Source organism: Coptis chinensis, chromosome 5 (assembly GCF_015680905.1).
Source record: "Coptis chinensis isolate HL-2020 chromosome 5, ASM1568090v1, whole genome shotgun sequence".
In the NCBI taxonomy this organism is placed as follows: Eukaryota; Viridiplantae; Streptophyta; class Magnoliopsida; order Ranunculales; family Ranunculaceae; genus Coptis; species Coptis chinensis.
Window position 1 is genome coordinate 46,783,090 of NC_141460.1, and position 18,700 is coordinate 46,801,789.

General features: G+C 37.1%; 1 protein-coding gene across 1 annotated transcript; it reads right to left on the reverse strand.

The window, feature by feature from the left end:
• Positions 1 to 9,800: 9,800 nt before the first annotated feature.
• Positions 9,801 to 12,621, reverse strand: LOC147497694 (uncharacterized). Its single transcript, XM_086562977.1, has 5 exons — positions 12,432 to 12,621; positions 12,243 to 12,320; positions 11,714 to 12,146; positions 10,701 to 10,997; positions 9,801 to 10,464 (listed from the first exon to the last, which is right to left on the reverse strand). Exons 1-5 carry the CDS (start codon positions 12,619 to 12,621, stop codon positions 9,801 to 9,803), a joined length of 1,662 nt encoding a protein of 553 aa, XP_086419103.1.
• Between the last annotated feature and the right edge of the window lie 6,079 nt (positions 12,622 to 18,700).

Consider the following 18,700-nt stretch of genomic DNA (forward strand, 5'->3'; position numbering starts at 1 on the left):
ACCAAGGTTTAAAACAAACCTTAAACACCAAAATAAAAAAAAAAAAAAAATAAAAAAAAAAAAAAAAAAAAAAGAGAGAAAAGGAAACCTAACTACACCCACGCCAAGAAATTCAAATCCAACTAAAATCTTCTCCAAACCATTACCACCACCAGCCTAACTCCGAAAAACAGCCACCAATTCAAGTAACCACCGCCACCACCACCACCGTTATTTTTAGTTGTTTTTCTTCAAACTTCGCCTCCCCAGCCTACAAAACCATTAGTTGTCTCGAAACTTCAATGGCACTACGATGAAGAATTTTGTCGAAAGCACGCATTCTTTCTTGCCGACGACTTTGCCATTTTACGACGTGGAGATGATTAGGAGGGATTGGAATGGACTGTGGTAATTTCGATCGAGGAGTTCTATCACTATGATGTGGTAGAACAATTTTATAAAAAGCGAGAATTGGAGGGGATAGGATTTTTATAAAGGTAGCGAGAACGAGGAGGAAGTAACGGTGACAGCGGTTGTTGGTTGAATCGTTAGGAATTACGCTTTGAAAGCAATCTCGTAGCGACAATTCAGGAATCGAGATATCCGGAGTTCATGCTTTGATGAAAGATCTTGTCGTGGAGGGTGAATACAATCCGACATCTCATTCGTCCCGGCCAACCACGAGAACCAATCAACTGGTCAGAGCTCGGTGGATTGGTAGGAACGCCCTCGGGAAAGACAAAGTCGGTGATATCGGCCTACAATAATGCGACGTTCTCGGATTTTGCAAACAAATAAGTATAATTTCTGCATCTTTGACTTAATGTTTAATGTGATTAGAGGAGTGGGAAAGACCTTGGCCTCTTCCCGTATTGATCACTAAGATCATGCTCTCCTTTAGAGCTGTCGCCAAAAATCTACTCCTATTAAGATCAAATTGCATTCTAATGCAGTATCTATCTGGATTGCATCTAAGAGAGGCGTGGCCGTTGTCGGAAGGAAAGGTTGTTGAGTCAGAGGATGAAAGGGAAGATATGACATGTCTGGATGACGATGCATTAGATAATTGTAGTTCTAATTTAGCACGCATGCAAGTGTTGCAAACTGGCTTGCGTTGCGTTTATGGTATTTGTGAAGATATCCGAGATAGACAGATTTTAGTTCGAAAAAAGCAAACGAACCTTCAGACGAGACTTGAAATGCTCGAAAAGGTTCAGGACGATATCTTGTCTAACATGGAGACTATCCACCAAGCATCAACAAGCCCGGTATGCATTACTCAGACTGAGAGGGAAGCACAGCGCTTGTTCCGAATAGAGATGCTACGACGCATGCCACCCGTGGAGGACTCTCGCCGAGTCCGAGTCCGATGCATGAGCGTCGTCGCCGAAGGACAGATGGTTCAAGCCATTCTCCATCCCAGGGCCAATCTCCATCTCAGGGTCCATCTTCATCACATAACTAGGGTTTCACCATCAGTTTGTGTTCGCTATTATTTCATGATTTTGTTTTATTAGTTGGATTTTAATTCAGTTGTTAAATTTAAATATTAAGGTGTTTGTTTATGTTGTGTGGTTTTAAATTTAAGTTTTAATATAATTCGTTATTTGATCATCTCCTGTAAATTTGTCTTGGAGGAAAGGTTGAGAATTTGGCCGATATCGGCATATCTATGAATTGTGTGGTGGTAGCATGAAATGTAGGAGAGTTTAGAAGTTACTATTCTAAATCCAGTATAAAAGATACCAGGATTTTTAGAAAATCAAGAAGATGGTTTGTTTCCGTTTTCGGGTTTGGAATCTTTCTATTTCCGAAAATTGCCTTTAAACAATTTGGCAACTTGCCAATTCATTTTGGAAGCACAGAACCTATTTAAACCCCCTTCATTCTACACTAACAAACCACACTACACCCCACCATCATCCCTCACCTTTCACTCAAAGTTTTTCCTTCTTTTTCCTCTAAACTCCTGTTTCAAAGATTCTACGCCGCGCGCCTCGTACACTTTCACAAAGTTTAGTCAGAGCGCGACCCGCGCCCAAACTATGTAATTCTAAAAACTCAGAGCGTGACCCACGCCCAAACTCTGTAATCCAAAAAACCCACGAGCGCGACCCGCACCCAAAGCGAGCACACCCGCGCCCTGCCATCTGTGAACACAGAAAATCCAATTTTTTGAGGGTCATTCTAGGATTTTTGGAACTGTTCAAGGAGTCGTTGAGATGACATCTCCTATAGTCATACCTAAACAGTCTTTCGAAGATGTGTTGGGAACCGAGACCTATGGACATTGGTTCCGACACAGGATCATGTAGTTAGGATGGCGTCATCTGCTGGTAAGTGAGGACGATTCATATTCACCACAGCTTACTACTTATTTCTACGACCACGTTAAATTCTATTGTAATCAGGATGGAGAACAAGAATTCTCCGTCGTAGTCGATGACACGACACATAAATTCAATAAACATGTGGTCGCTTTAGTTTTGGATTACCAATACCGATCCTGTTCACACATGGGCATATATGACCGATAATGCATATCTGTATGATTATACATATTTCCATGAGTATTATGGGGGAGGGGTATTTCGAGTAATGGACCAGGGGCGATATAGCATTGCCCTTGGTAGCCTTTCCCAAAACGTAGGCACCACCATGTTATTCATCCTGATGAATAATTTGGGGAATGGCGATTCATTTCTGCAAAGCGATCTGCTGGTGACATTTTCCTCGCTTTAGGTGAGGGACGTCGCCCGATATGACATTCCCCGAAGTTTTAGTCGCTAGTCTTAAGAGAGCCCAAACCATGAGGCGTAAGTATCTTCTTATGCCTGTGGTTGGTAAGCCGCATCACGCGTAGTTGTTTACCTATATTACGTGCGCAATTCACAGATTGGAAAAAGGGTTGAAGTCATGAGACCCACCAATAGGGGTGGTTATTTCGGTCGCGAATAATGACTTGGCGGGATGGCGAGGTGCGACCACATTTGGTCGCCCGTACATCCCATCGGACATAATAACACTTAACAGTTAGCATTAGTAGATGATAAATGGCGGCAAGCTTGGCAAGTTATAATGGGACGGGATCGCGAAGGAACCTCATCTCTTTAATGAGGAGGAGGATGCTTAAAGCCGGGAGATAAGGTAAGTTTTTAGTTTTGTTATTGTCCGCTTATGTCCCAAGCAATTTAATTGTTAACCCCATAATGGGTGGAACTCTTATAGAGTTGCTTTTTTTTATTTCCTATATTAGTATGTTCTAACCTTGTTTTGCAGACGTTCCAGAATTTCACGCATTTCCATGGTATTTTTCTACCCTCTTTATTTAAATGCTTTGAGGACAAAGCATGCTTCTTGTTTGGGGGGGGGGGCATAGAAACACGTGTAATTAAGGCATCTGTTAGGATATAGATATGTATAATATGCATTTGTTTTCAAGTTAAAAATTTCAAAAATATAAATAAATAAGTTTAACTATACACTTAGGAATATTAGTATTGTTTTCTTTCTTTATGCTCTTAACAATCTAGAAGTCTCATGTAGCTTTTGCATCAGAATAATTGTTAGGAACTTAGGTTAATATGTAGGTAATAATCTTTGTATCTATCTATAAATAAGTATCTATGATTGTTAGCAGTAAGTTTCTGAAATCTAGGCTAGAGTACTTATTCTACAAATCCTGTGAGAATATAGCCTAAAGTCTTATATGAGCGAAACATTTGAGAAATGACACAAGGGAGAAGTATATTCCGAATAGAGAAATCACACGTCCACTTGCTTGATCACTATGCCATATCCTAAGCGAGAATTTAGGCCCTCTTTGGATCGATATAACCAGAAATTCAAACCTATGAATTATTTTCCGCTAATTAAGCCCCTCTCGAGCCTTTCTTTAGCCTTCCATAAACCACAATTCCTTTACCCTGTTGTTAAAAAAACAAAACAAAATAAAAATTCAACTTACCCAATCTAGAATAAGTCTGAGAATAGAATGAGTGAAGAAAAAGAAGAAGAAAAAACTGTGTAAACAAAAATTATTTAGTTGTTTGAGGAAAAAGAAAAGAAGTTTCCATCCAAGGAAAAGAAAAATAAAATATAGAAATAAATAAAAACTCCAAAAATAGAATAAAAGGGAGTCAAAAGCCAAAGAAAAAAAAAAAAAAATATATATATATGGCTAAGGATGGAAACAGTATAGAAGAAAAAAGAAAATAACAAGTTTTTCTCTAAGTTACATAATATGAAACTCTATTATCTCGGTGGTCCTTTTGAATATCCATTTCCTTCCTTCTTAAACCATCTCCTAATCCCATGAACACCTAATAAAAGACCTCTAGCTTAATTAGGAATAGGTTAGTGTGATAGGAAGTGGCAGATGTGTTTGATCGACTCGGCTTCCTTGTTTGTCATTGAGATTGTAAGGTAAAGTGTGCCCACCGCATTAATCGGAGTAAAAAAACTTGAGCGGAAAAATCAGAGTGGTTTTTGTCTTGACATTTATGTGAGGACCTACTTAAGGACGCTATTCCGAGTTTTCAGAAACGAACCTGCTAGACATTTCATAGTATTACTCATAGTATATATATTTGTATCATAGATGATTGATTATTATGCATATATTAGTTTAGGTTTTTGACTTGGTTATTCTTATTCATTTGCTAGTGAGATATATAGATAGTTGGGACATGAATGAGGAAACAATAGTTTCATTTCTTAGTCATTGTAGTATAGTTGAAGTTTGTGAGTACCTTCACTTTGGAAAACTCTCACGAGGCTATAACTTCGTCCACTAGGGAATTCCTAGTGGTTTAAAGGCCTTGTTGCATATGGTCAATGCAATCGCGACTCAGTAAAGCGAGAGTAGTTATAACTCCATTTTTGGTCACTTATTCTAATTTCTCATCTTTGCTTGAGGACAAGCAAAATGCTGTTTGGGGGTGGTTTGATAAGAGCCCAAAACTGTAGTTTTAACCCTGTAACAGTCATACTTTTAGACCAATTATGTGAGTAATAATTAAGAGTTAACACTGATTACGTGTTTTTATGCATTTCAAGTTTCAAAGTCCCTTATGTGCAGAAATGTGCCACTTTAGCTAGATAAAGGAGCAAAGGTCGGTTACTAAGGAGTTCCGTGATTAAAGGCCAAGATTCAAGAAGACAAAGCCTTTCTAAAGCCCGGTCAAAAGCTGAAAAGTCAACGCGGGCAGAAACAGCACACAAGTCAGCAGAACTTCCGAAGGCCGTATCTTTGGACTCACACCTCGGAATGGGGCCTACTTTATGTCAAAACGACCGGCTCGGAATGATATTTCCAATGGTCTAAGTCTTGATCCAATCAAAGGAGCAAAAGTGGATGAAAAGTCTGTTGAAGCCAACTGCAACCGAAAAGGCCTTTCTGGACTGAAAGAATTGGGTTTTGGGCCTGATTCTCTGGCCCAAAACATGGCTCCAAGCCCATGCACGATTTTTGGATCTGAAAGTATAAAAACCAAAGCTAAACTCTTTGTTAATGGTAGCTAGTTAGACCTAAAACTATATAGAACTCTAGATCTAGTTTTCAGTAGAGTAATTAAGTTTAAGTTCCATTTCCAATTCTTGTTTTAGATTAAGTCTTGAATCTTTGTTCTTGATTGATTAGATAAATAAAATAGTTATTTTTATCAATTTCGATTTTTGTCATTTCAATTTATAGATCTAATTTTAATTCTTGTTGATTATCATTTTGTAGTTTAAGTAGATTGAAACATTGTTAGTTAAATTAGTTAAGTTAGAATTTTAATATGATGTGTAGTTATAATTCAATGGGAAATGATGGGTTGATGACTCAAGGCTAAAACCTCCATTAGAGGGTTGATGAAGCTTTGATGAAAACTTAGTGGTATAGTGTAGAAGCATTGTAGAATCTATTCCACTCTAGAAGGTCGTGATTAAGCCATGAGAATGGGTGGGCGACCTCACATGCTAGTTAGTATTTGGTAGAAATGCCATGAACACTAGGGATTAGAACTTCGAAATTCTTACCGAAGAGCGTAAGAATCGAGATACAAGAATCTATGCTAGGTTATTAAGTTGGATTCGAGGTGGATTCAATTCCTCTAATCCTTTATCTAGATTCAAAAACAATCATATTTCCATAGCATTAAGTAGTTTAAATTCAACATAATCAATTTCATATTGTATCGTAGTATAACACCCTTCAGTAAAATCTCTCATTAGACTTAAGACCGATTAATTAGATTAGAAAACATTCCATGCTAGAGAACTAGGAGTGGAACGAATTTGTTACTCCACTCTATTTCGATAGAATTGAGAGTAGAAACTTTGATAAATATAGACACTTAAATAGTTTTAGTTTACTTACGTTTTTAGTTTCATTGTTCATTTCGTAGGTAAACTATCAATTTTATGTTTATCACTTAACAACAATCCTACACTTGAAGTGGTGAGGAGCATCTTATTTCTTAGTTACAGTGATTTACCGTATTTCCTTCACCATTGTTTCTTTTACTTTTCTGTTTTTTCGAAGGACTCATTTATTAAGCCCAAGAGACTTTTTAGACTATGGATTGCTGAAGGATTTGTTGCAGAAAGGAGAGGGATGACATTGGAGGCTGGAGGTTGCTGAAACGTATTTCATGGAACTTGTTTCTCGAAACATGGTTCAAGTGGAAGAAAGGAGAGACTATGGAAGACCAACATTATGCTGGATGCATGATCTCTTACGTGAGTTAGCTCTTTTGACATCTGAAAGTGAGAACTTTTGCTTGGTGTATGAAGAAAGTGTAGCAACATAAATTTGTAGAGTTCGCCGTCCATCAATTCATGCTGGTGATCAGTGGGGGAAGGCAAGTGAAACCGTTTCCTCTGAAAATGGCAATGCCCTGGATTTCATCGGAACTGGAAGGAGAATCATAGGTAAGCAGTATGCGTAAGCCAAAGCTTTCCGCATAACGTCACTACTCGTTCCCTATAAGCCATAGCTCCTCACTCTTCACTGATGCAACTATAGCTCCTAACTCTCCTCTGCCTAGCTCCAACTCTCACTCCTTGCTGATCTAAGTAAGTGTCTCACCCTACATGAACTCCACTTTCTCATTCATTATTGAATTTGTGACTTTATGTGGCAGAAAGACTTTGACAGTGGGTGCTAAATATTGCTGGTGTGATATGTTCAGAACAGCTACTTTAATAGTTTCATTTTGTTCTCTGTTGTAAAGAAAATTTTAGTGAGCTTAGGTTTATATTGCTATATTATATCAGGAAAGCATTGCAGATGAATTTCTATAGAAACTCGTCAGCTGGACCAAAAACATAAAGATTGTAAATCCCTTGGAGGAGGGGTGCATACAACGCAAGCAACTAGGTAGAGATCTTGCATACAACGCAACGCAACTAGGTGCTATGCAGTGAAATGAAATCATTGTCACTTAAATAGTACCATCCCTTCCACATCAACAAGAGCCTTTACTACCTTTACAAAGACTCTCTTTCTCTTTGGTCCATCTGGCCTAAAAGAGTGAAGGCCATTACTTAACGACTCCAAAGGGATCGGTAGCCAGCTTGTCACGAAGGCTAACATCATCAGCCCCGACTCACGAGGCTTAATTGTTCTTCGAACGATAAGTAGCTCTAGACCCTGACCCAAGAAGTTGTAATCAATCTAACTTTTAGCTGATGTCATAGTAGAAGAATTGGAATTTATCCTTCATTCATGACAGTTATATTTTAGAGTTTATTTACCACAAACAAGATTTTTCGGCCTAATCTTATATATTTTTTTTCTGTTGATTTTTTCCTTTGGGATTCTTTCAAGTGTTATCAGGAAAATAAAGGATGGCAAGGGTAGATGGATTTCTGTCTTACCTTATTCAGTGGCTGGTATTGAAAGTGGCACGCCACACAAATCACCACTTGCCTAAGCAATACCTAAGCAAGAAATCCACTTTTCAAGGACTGAAGACAGAACATAAATACCTAAGCAAGGATTAGAGAATAAGAATACCAAAGCAAGAAATCCACTTTTCAAGCCAAGCAAGCTCGGGTAAATGGCCTAGAAATAAAAAAATACCACTGAAAAATAGCGGTACTAAGGGTTGCTAGCTTCAAGGGATCCATGAAATAGAAATCTTCATAGTAGAATAATCCAAAGAGAAATTGAATAATGAGCAGCAAAATAAAGGACAAACAATGTTTCTTAGGGGTCGAACTTGACTGTTATCTTTCCAAAAAGAATGAGAGCGCATAATGGCCGACTTGCTAAAAAGCCAGGTAGAACCCCTACTTATCTAGCCCTTGATCAAGGAAGTATCCACAAAAGATGCTTAAATGGGCATAATCTAAAGGAAAGAAGAATATTATAATAAGAAATAAAAACAGAACTAAAGAAAGGATTTCCGGAATATTCAGCCCCGTATTCTTTCTTGAGAGACTCCGGAATAGTAGGTCGGATACATAATCTATTATATTTGGAACGAAGGGACATAATATAAAAACTATTAATCATTAGTATGAAAATGAGAATGAAAAAAGCAAAAATGAATATGACATAATGGGCGGCTTCTTGGTTCCTATGTAGGAAACAAATAAATAGTGCGTTAATAAGATAGAAAAGAGAAGAAGGGAACGAAAGCACCAAAAGCACATCTAGTTAGGAAAACCTCCTTAACTAGTAGCACCTGTTTTAGAGAGGAGGTAGCAGCTGCTATCTAGCAAGCATCTAGACTCGTGAGACTCGCCCCCAGACTATGACTAAAGAGACTACCAAATTACTACCCACACACCGCACTAGGTAGAAAATCCAGCAAAAAGTAAGAGCACATGGGTTGAGGTTTTAGGGAAGAAGGCAATAGGAAGTATCAGAAGATAGAATGAGTGTTAACCATAAATGAATACAGTTATCTAAAACCAATCAAACTAACAAAAATAAGTTATCCTAATCTGAAATTTTGGTGTCAGTCTTGACTTCACAAATCTTTCCCAATCTTCCTGTCTAATATTTTTCTCGTGTTTTTTAGGCAGCTTCAAAAGCTTTTCAGGTTGGTCTTTGTAGGGAGTGATATAGTACCTAGTCAACTAACTCTTGAATTCTTTCCATTTCTCATCAATATCTGAGACAACACCCTTCTTTTCGTCTTCTGTCAAGTTGAATTTGGCCTATAAAAAAAGAATAAGCTATAAAGTTACAATAAACTAAGACTAATTAGACAATTAATAGTATAACTAGAGCTATTTTCCCATAACAAGTCTCTCACTTCATCTCCGACAGCATGCTGATTTTCATAATCAACAATAGAGATTCGGGAATCCACTAACAAACCTGAGTAGCTTGCCAAATCCTTTCCGCCTTCCCCTATACGTTGACCATCTTCATTGTATTGAACATTCAATAGTTCACCCTCTCTCATTTTTGTTATCCTTTTGCATTGAACTGCTCCTCTTCCTATCCTTTGTACACTTGAATCTTGTGTATTGTTAACTTCCATTGGTATATCGGAAGTCTCGTCAACTCCCATATCTGAATCGGAATCAGAATTCTCTCTTGAATCCATGCTGATTTCCTATATACCGAGTATAGACATGAAGACTTGAACCAATAACAACATATGAAATAAGCTAGGTATCAATAACTTGGACAATATTAATTAAACAATAATAAGACAAATGATCATCCATAACATGAATTAAAGTATTAAGGCAAATATAAATATCAAAGTAGGTATGAATTCACATTTAATAACAATATTCAATAGTCAAATAATAAAGGAACAAACTTGTTCAAACATCCTTATAGAAAGAAAAAAATCATAACATGTTCTAACTTAATCGTTAGAGGTAGGGTCGACATAAGTTCCCTCATAATCTACACGCACATAAGATGATACTGATGCACCTGAACTAAGGGAGTCGACATCTGGAAATACTTTTCTACTTGTATGATCTAGCTCATCCTCATTCCCTTCCTCAAGGTAGTCTATTTCAGGAGTCCTCAAAGCTATTGACCATTTTGGATCGAGTTGGTCAGGTACATAAAAGACTTGCTTGGCCTGAGAGGCCATCACAAAAGGGTCTTCCTTATGTCCAATTCTACCAAGGTCAACAGAAGTGAAACCCAAATCGTCTACTTTGATGCCATTTCTGTTGTCAACCCAGTCACACTTAAATACTGGGACTTTGAGTACTAGATAGTCGAGCAGCCATATCTTAGTTATAACACCGTAGTAACCCATTTCTGAAACAACGGGGTTTTTATCCTTGGCACTAGAAATTTGTACTGTTGTCGCCATTAAACCCACACCACTGTTTTGGTTTACTAGTGAAGCTTCATGATCCTTCGTATGAAAACGGTATCCACCAATAACATAGCCTGAACACTTTAGAACGTCTCGACGAGGTCCTTGAGCTATAACTTTCAGGGTGTTTGAAAGTTTGTTACCGGTAACTGTTGCCTCCTCCTTAACTTGATTATCCAAGTTATCCAAGAATCTTAGTCGAATTTAGCAAAGTTGTATTAGATGTAAAATAATTTCAGATAATCTTACCCTTTGACGAATCCAATAAATGAATGTGTGAGTGTGCTCATCTTGATACCATTTGGCTAACTTACGAGGATAAGTAAGCTTTAGGTGTTCCATATGCTTCCTATCAAATTAGGAAAAAAGCTTGGTCACCATTATCTGTCTAGGTGAAATAAGGAAAAACAAAATTCTATACTAACGTACTCGATATAAGGTTGAATGTCATTAGTGTTTGCCAAAACACATTGATGAGCTTGCTCCCAAGTCTTCTCGTCGACTTCAACAACATTCATACCACCAAGAGGCTTTCCCTTAGAAATTGTATTTTCTTTCTCCGTATCATTAGTATCCATGTTTCTAACTGATGGGACTCCCACTGCATTCACTCTAGATAAGTACTCGCTAAGAAACTCAACAACTTCTTCAAGGATATAATTTTCAACAATGCATCCTTCTGGACGATTTCGATTCCGCACATAGCCCTTTAGTATTTTCATGAACCTAATATTCAAAGAGTGACAAAAGAAGAGAAAATACAAAAAAACAAACAATCAAATTGATGAAGCTTTACTGAATTATTGAAAGTAGTTAATTCAATTTTCTTTGTACTTGCCTCTCAAATGGATATATCCAATGAAAGAATACTGGCCCACAAAGCTCAACCTCCCTTATAAGATGAACAGATAGATGCACCATGACGTCAAAGAACGATGGTGGAAAGTACATTTCCAGTAGACATAAAGTGAGGACCAAATTGTCTTGAATTTCCTTTAATTTGGACACATCCACTACTTTGGTGCAAAGAGAGTTGAAAAAGAAACACAACCGAGTGATGGTATATCTCGTGTGCTTTGGCAACACTGATTGTATTGCCATAGGAAGAAGTTGATTCATCAATATGTGACAGTCATGAGACTTGAGACCATACACTTTTAGATCTTGCATTGACGCGCGGTGTCTAAAATGTGAAGAATATCCATCTGGCCCTTTGAGTTCACGTAACGTGTTGCAAACTGTTACTTTCTCAGCTCTAGATAGCATTATGGCATCTTTGGTGGAAGATAAGTCCTATTTCCCCTTTTCTCTGGTGCTAGTTCCTTCCTCATGTCCATTTCTAATAGGTCTAGGCGACTTTTGAGGTCATCTTTTGTCTTATACTTAATGTTAAGTAGTATGGCAATGAAGCTATCACAAATATTTTTCAAAATATGCATAACATCCAAGTTGTGTCGCACAAGCAAGAATTCCCAATATTCAAGCTCAAAAATATGGATCTCTTCTTCCAATAATTACCACTTTCATTCTCATCAGAAGTGCTAGGTTGCTTCTCTTGTGTTTGTGACTCTTCATTGGATGCCTTTGACTTCTTTCTTGATGTTTTTGGCTTTGGAATCACCAACTTTGGTTTCCCCCATCTAACTTTCATCCCTTTGAGCTTCTCTAAAATCACCTCTCCAGTTAACGGGTCTGGATGTGATCTTAACTCTTGCTGACCATTAAATGCCTTCCTTTGCCTTCGATAATGATGATTTTTTGGAAAGAACTTTCTATGGGACTGATATATGTTTTTCTTCGAGTGTTTCAATCTTGTAGAATCAGTTTTCTCACTGCATATAGGACAAGCAAGATATCCCTTGATGCTACACCCAGCTAAATTTCCAAGAGCATGAAAATCATTGATTGTCCACAATAGAACAACCCTTAATGTAAAAGATTATTGCTTGTAGGCATCATAAACCTCCACACCAGGATTCCAAAGAGCCTTTAAATCTTCAATTAAAGGTCTAAGGTAAACATCAATATCATTACCAGATTGTCGAGGACCTGATATCAACATTGTCAGCATCAAAAAATTTCTCTTCATACATAACCATGGTAGAAGATTGTAAGTGATCAACATAACCGGCCAGCAACTATGCCTAGAGTTGAGATTACTATGTGGATTGATCCCATTTGTCGAAAGAGCAAGTCGCAGATTTCTTGGATCTCCAGCAAACTCTGGCCACCTTTTATCAACCTCTTTCCATGCTGGAGGATCTGCTGGATGACGCATTTGACCATCAACTTTTACTCTTCTATCTGCATGCCATACCAAATCCTTTGATGTCTGAGCGGATTGAAACATCTTTGCAAACCTTGGGAGAGGCGAAAAGTACCACAAAACTTTCGCAGGCGCTTTACCCTTCTTTTCCTGATATCTCGAAGTTCCACAAGTTGGACAACTAGTTAAATCCTTGTACTCATCTCCTCTTTAAAGTATGCAATCATTGGGACATGCATGTATTTTTTGAACTTCCATTCCAAACGTAGACAAAATATTTCTAGCTTTGGTCATGGATTGTGGCACTTCATTATTATCCGGCAACATTTTTCCCAACACCTTCAATAGCTTGGTAAAACTCGTGTCTGACCACCCACTACTGGCTTTCAAGTTAAACAATTCCACAAGGGATGATAACTTTGTATAGCTTTTGCAACCTTTGTACAAAGGTTTCTCAGCATCTTCAAGCAATTTACAAAGGTTTTCAGGATTCCCCCTGAAACTCTCATATGCATCATTAACCATTCTAACCGTGTCCCCAAAATCACATGGGGTTTCCATATCAAAGTCTTGACATGGAGGTTCATCTGTGCGGACACTTCGGGACTTTCCACTGTGAGGCTTTTCCTCATGCCAAATCCATGTTTTGTAACTTTTTTCAAAACCTACATGAAACAGATGATCCCTGAACTCTGATGCAAGTGGTTCCCATAATTAAGGTATGGGCATCTTATAAAATTAAGATTGTGTGGGCCTGCATGCTCTCCAACACATTTTATAAAATACTTGACATCTTCCTCGTATTCATCAGAAAGTCTATCCATAGACATCCAAGGCTTATCCATACTCAATGTTAGAAATTCAATACACAAGTACTACATACACATGAAAAAAACAAGGAGATTAAGCAAGATAAAATCACGCAATTCATAGATTTTGGCTCAATCTGGTGGTTAAAGCAAATACAAACATACAATATAACTTTGTACTAAATACTAATCAACCTAAGGTGCCAAAAGTGTAGCGTGGGAATGGATTTAGGCGTATGAATGGGGAAATTCCTACTTTCCTTACATGTGCCCGGCTAGCCACCTAGATACTTGGCAGAATAAAGTGGATTTAGGCGTATGAATGGGGAAATTCCTACTTTCCTTACATGTGCCCGGCCAGCCACCTAGATACTTGGTAGAATAAAATGAAATAGCTAAGTGTCGCATTAAGATTAGGGTCTTGATATAAAAAATTCCTAGCAATCATAATATTCCGTACCCTAACTTTGCAAAAGAGACACACACACAATCAACAAATTGAAAGCTAGTAATCTTTTTACCGTTGAGTGTTTATCTATTTGTCAACTCAAATCACGATCAACCAGGCGTTCCTGCCTAATATATCAATCAACAATAAGCAAACTTGCAAACTAATAGTAAAACAACAGGCATAAGAGCTTCTAAAATCAGTTTATGTACGAGAACAGTCTCCATCTCTTACTCATTCAGTCAAACACCTTATGCTACTAACAAAAACCATAAACATGAACTGCCAGGCCACTATACAAGCAACTTGCAAACTAAAACAATAAGCAAACTTGCAAACTAAAAATAAAACAATAGGCATAAGTTCCTAAAACCAGTTTATGCACGAGAACAGCCTCCATATCTTATTCTTTTAGTCAAACACCTTAAGCCACTAAGAAAAATTGTAACTGCCAGGACACTATATAGGCAACTACATACCATCACCAGGCCATTACAAGTTTTACCAAGCTACTAAAAGGCAAGTATTCGGTGAGAGCTAAAACCTTGCTAAACCTTTCATTGGACCACATTTTGATGTATCGAGATAATGCTATGGGATTTCATATAATTTTGGGACCTCACATGGAATTCAGTGAAAAATATCCCCAAGCAGTTCAGTGAATCATAATTTGAGGAATGCAAACACCTGATCAATGCACCTACTATCTTGGGGGAAGAAAAGCACTAAACACATGACAGGTACTGTGATACAAAATCTATTCGACTGATTCGCTCAAATCCTTTTGGAGTTCTAACAAACAGTAACGATTTTCTTAAGGTGATTCAATTGAAAGTACTAGCCTACTAGGAATAATTTAGTGATTCTAATAGTTGAGTATATTTACATTCCCCCTACCCCACCTCTTTTACAAGTTTAGTATCAACCAAAGGATTTTTTGGTTAGCAAGATCCCTTAACTGTACAAGTTTTATCAGGCTCTTGTAAAGGAAAACAATGTTCGCTTTCATCTATCTACTCAAGACAGTACATGGGCTGATGCATTGTAGACCGATAATGATTCTGGTAGAACCAAATGAGCACAAAGGTGGAAAATAGAAAGAAAAAATGGACCACATAAAGAAAATATAAAATATAAAATAAACATCAAGTAAACAGGTGAAGAACAATAGCGAGGGAAATCTTTTTTTTTTAAAAAACATCAAAAGAAAAGATTGAGCAAAGTTAAACTTGAACCACAACAGAACATAACCTATCTACTCTCCGATTTTTTTTCAAGTCCCATAACAAGTCTGCAATTTTTACACTAAAATCCCCAAATTTTAAAGTCCAAATTTTGCAAAGAAAAATTGGAAATAAATTTGTTTGTGAACAACTACCAATGATATAAAGCAAAAACAATTGCTTTACAACCAAAATTGAATTTAAATAGAGAAAAAAACAATTACTTGATAGCCGAAATTGGGGAGAGCTGTAGAATAAAATCACTACTATTCTGCTGCTTTACTGGTGACGATGAGAGACCAAACTGGTGACGATGAGAGACCGATAGAAGTTGAAGAATAACCCTAGTGCACGATAGAAGTTAAGAAAAAAGGTGGGGTATATGAACATCAAAATACAAAATTAGGCGATATTGGTTTGTTCCGTGGTATATGAGATACTATATACCACTGTTTTACGAAATTAGTGGCATTTGCCTTTACCGAAATTAGAAAAGGTATTCTTACCATGGCATATGACTATTAGCCACTATTATTAGGGAAATAGTGGTATATACGTTGTGACCTACCGTGCCTAATGAGCATTTATGTAGTAGTGATAGTCTGTTTAATTCAACTGTTAGTAGATAAAAAGTAGATAGATTTACAACTTTTTGAGTTTTCAAAAACCAAAAATTCAATTAAAAAGCAATTTCAAAATTAAAAATGTTTTTTTAATTAAAATGAATTAGTAATCCATCAGCAAGGTTAAAAGTTAATTTTAGTTTAGTACCATGTTTAGGTCTTAGTTTTCATTAATTATTGTTTATACATGTTTAGATTAAGATAATATCATATAGTTAAGTCAAAACACAAAAAAATTAATTAGGATAAATACAAAATAGTTTAAGTTTTGGAAGTTTAGTCTTTTGGTTTAAGTTTACTTACCAATAGTTGGGGATTCAACTAACTTGGACCGGTTGGAAGTTCGAGGCACGAAAGAGTAGTACCACGCGCACACATCACAACCCAACTTGGGGGTTGAAGTTCCAATCTTTGGAGAACACTTTCCAAACTTTTACATATTTTGTTTAATTACGTTATTAGTTAATTAAGTTAAACATAGTTAATTTTCGTGTTTACCACGTTCATAGTTTAAGCCTACGAAGGCAAATTTGTTTTAGGACCACGAAGGCAATTAATTGTAATTTATTGGCTTTGCCAACATTTCGATCCGACTTGTGGCTCTTAGTTAGATTAAATTTGTAACCGTATGGAAAAGCTTGAATGGTTGGTTAACATGCAAGACACCAAATACTTCCTACGTCACCTTCACCCCAAGGGTCGTGTACGCACACCTTAGGAGGTAATTTCTAAACCTCCTCGCTACAAAGTGTAAGAGGATACTTGTGTGTTAATAAACATGCTTGGATGATTATGTGATTTACATTTCAGTCTCGTCTTTACATTTAATGCTAAGGCTAAACCTGAGCCCTAAAAGAACAAAAACTGGGATTAAGCCCCACTTTAGAATGGATGTTGTGTGAAATGTTTGTTATATAGACCAAATTAAAAAGATAAAATCATTCAAGCAGAGCCAATCTAGTCACGTCCATGAGGACAAACATCCAACCACCTTCCTCACTCCCCTCCCTCAAAAATACCGTGGGTGAGATTCTTGGTGGCACATCATCTGGTGAAGTAGCGATCTTCTCCCTTGACGTGTATAGTTCCCAAAACCCAGTTTTGCGCCCACTGTTAAATTCAAACAGGACATAGTTTCTAATCTATAGACATTGCATGCAAACTTTTCAAAAACTTTAAAGTCACAAATGAATTTCTGCAGATTGTTTCATCATTCTTGTTTGAGCATTCATGTCTTATCAATATGCATTGCAACCGTCATGGAATTACAATGCAAACCCAGAACCTTGTTCTTACTGTGGTAGTCCGTATCATTGGGCATCCCAATGCACATCATATATCGAGTTCGAGCCTCCTATGGAATATCCTTAAACTTTTGAACCTTAATTTTCATACTTTCATAGTACCCAATACACCCCCAGAGTTTTCTAATGATGCAAACAATTCATGGATTTCAGACACAAATAGTCAACCATCATTCATACCTACACCTGGTCAGTCAGAATATGGGTTCACTAACAGTCCATTACCATTCACATCACCATCCATTTCAAATTCATATTCCACTCCACCATCTATCACAGACCAACTTTACCAAGCAATGGTCGAGCAAACAATTCAAATACAATAAATAGCAAAGACCTTATGTTCTCTCCAATCCATTTCAATCGATACCACATCTGAGACTAATATTCTTCCCACCAGTCCAGATTCCAACCAAAAAGAAGAAAAAGGTGTTGCTATAATAGAGCCAATTGCTAAAGCCCATCCTGATATATATGATCAATTAAAACCATATCACCATCCACCTGACTATCGTGTGAATTCCATATTCTATGACGATAACTATATGCATGAGAACACTTCAACAAAAGAAACTCTAGAACCTGTGTTGGAGAGTAACTTGACAAACTTAGACGATGACATTGAGAAAATTTATGAAGTTCTAGATAAAGAGGACAAAGAAAATGAAGTTCCTGGAGGAGAGAATATAAATTCTTTAATGGAAAGTCGATCTAATTTTAGTTTGGCCGTTAAAGACTTATCGATGGAACAAATTTGTGACATCCTTAAAATTGCCGATATGAACCACAAATTTTCGGAAACGCCAAAGCTAGATGAAGACTTCTCTGAGTTCTCGAGATCATATGAAGAACCACTACCCAACCATCATTCCCCCGAGTTCTCAAAATCCTTCATAATTTTCTAAACCTTCCCAATAAAGAGACTTTGCCCAACATACAAATCCCCGAGACTATCATTCCAGTTGAGAAAAGCCCCGCATTGATTGAAGTGCCAGAAAAAGAGGAAATAAAATCAAATGTGGAATATAAGTTCTTGAGAGCATACAATGATCCCTTTATTCAAGTAGATGAAAAACCCAGTTCGCCATATGTCGTATCATCTAAGCCTCATAAAGAACAACTACAACCACACTCACACTCTCTTGGAAAATTCAAACATATCAAGTTATTGCATAAGTTCCATGATGTGTTGCATAAACTTTCTCTTATCATTCTGCATCTTACACTCCGAATGCATCATTTCATTCTGTTTGGGGGTGTATACTTTTACATGTTTTTCTATAAAGTTCCCCAACTGTTTAGATTATTAGTATATAGTTAATAACATATCATCCATCATATGCATATAGTCTTGGGGAATCTGACTTAAAATGATCCCACATATAGTCTTGACTATAAAAGACACATCGTGTTTTCTCGATGCATTCCATGGGAGTGCATCCTTAAGGTAATCGGACCACTCCACTTGGAGTGTGTGGTTGTAAGTGCCGGAGCCTTGAGTTCACATATACTTGTATATTCCTTGTTAGCACTTTTACTCGTAGTTTGAGTAGTGTACCCCTATGGAGCAAGTATACAATTTTCTTTTTCTTTATTTTACTCTTCTTTTTCGATTAGCTTTTCTATTCCTATCATTTACAATTCTTGTCTTTATTTTCATTTCCCTGTTTTCTATTTTTACATAAGCATTTTTCTTTCAATCTCACCTTTGATGCTGAGTAGTCTTTCCTCTATAAAGAAGAGATATGAAACAAAG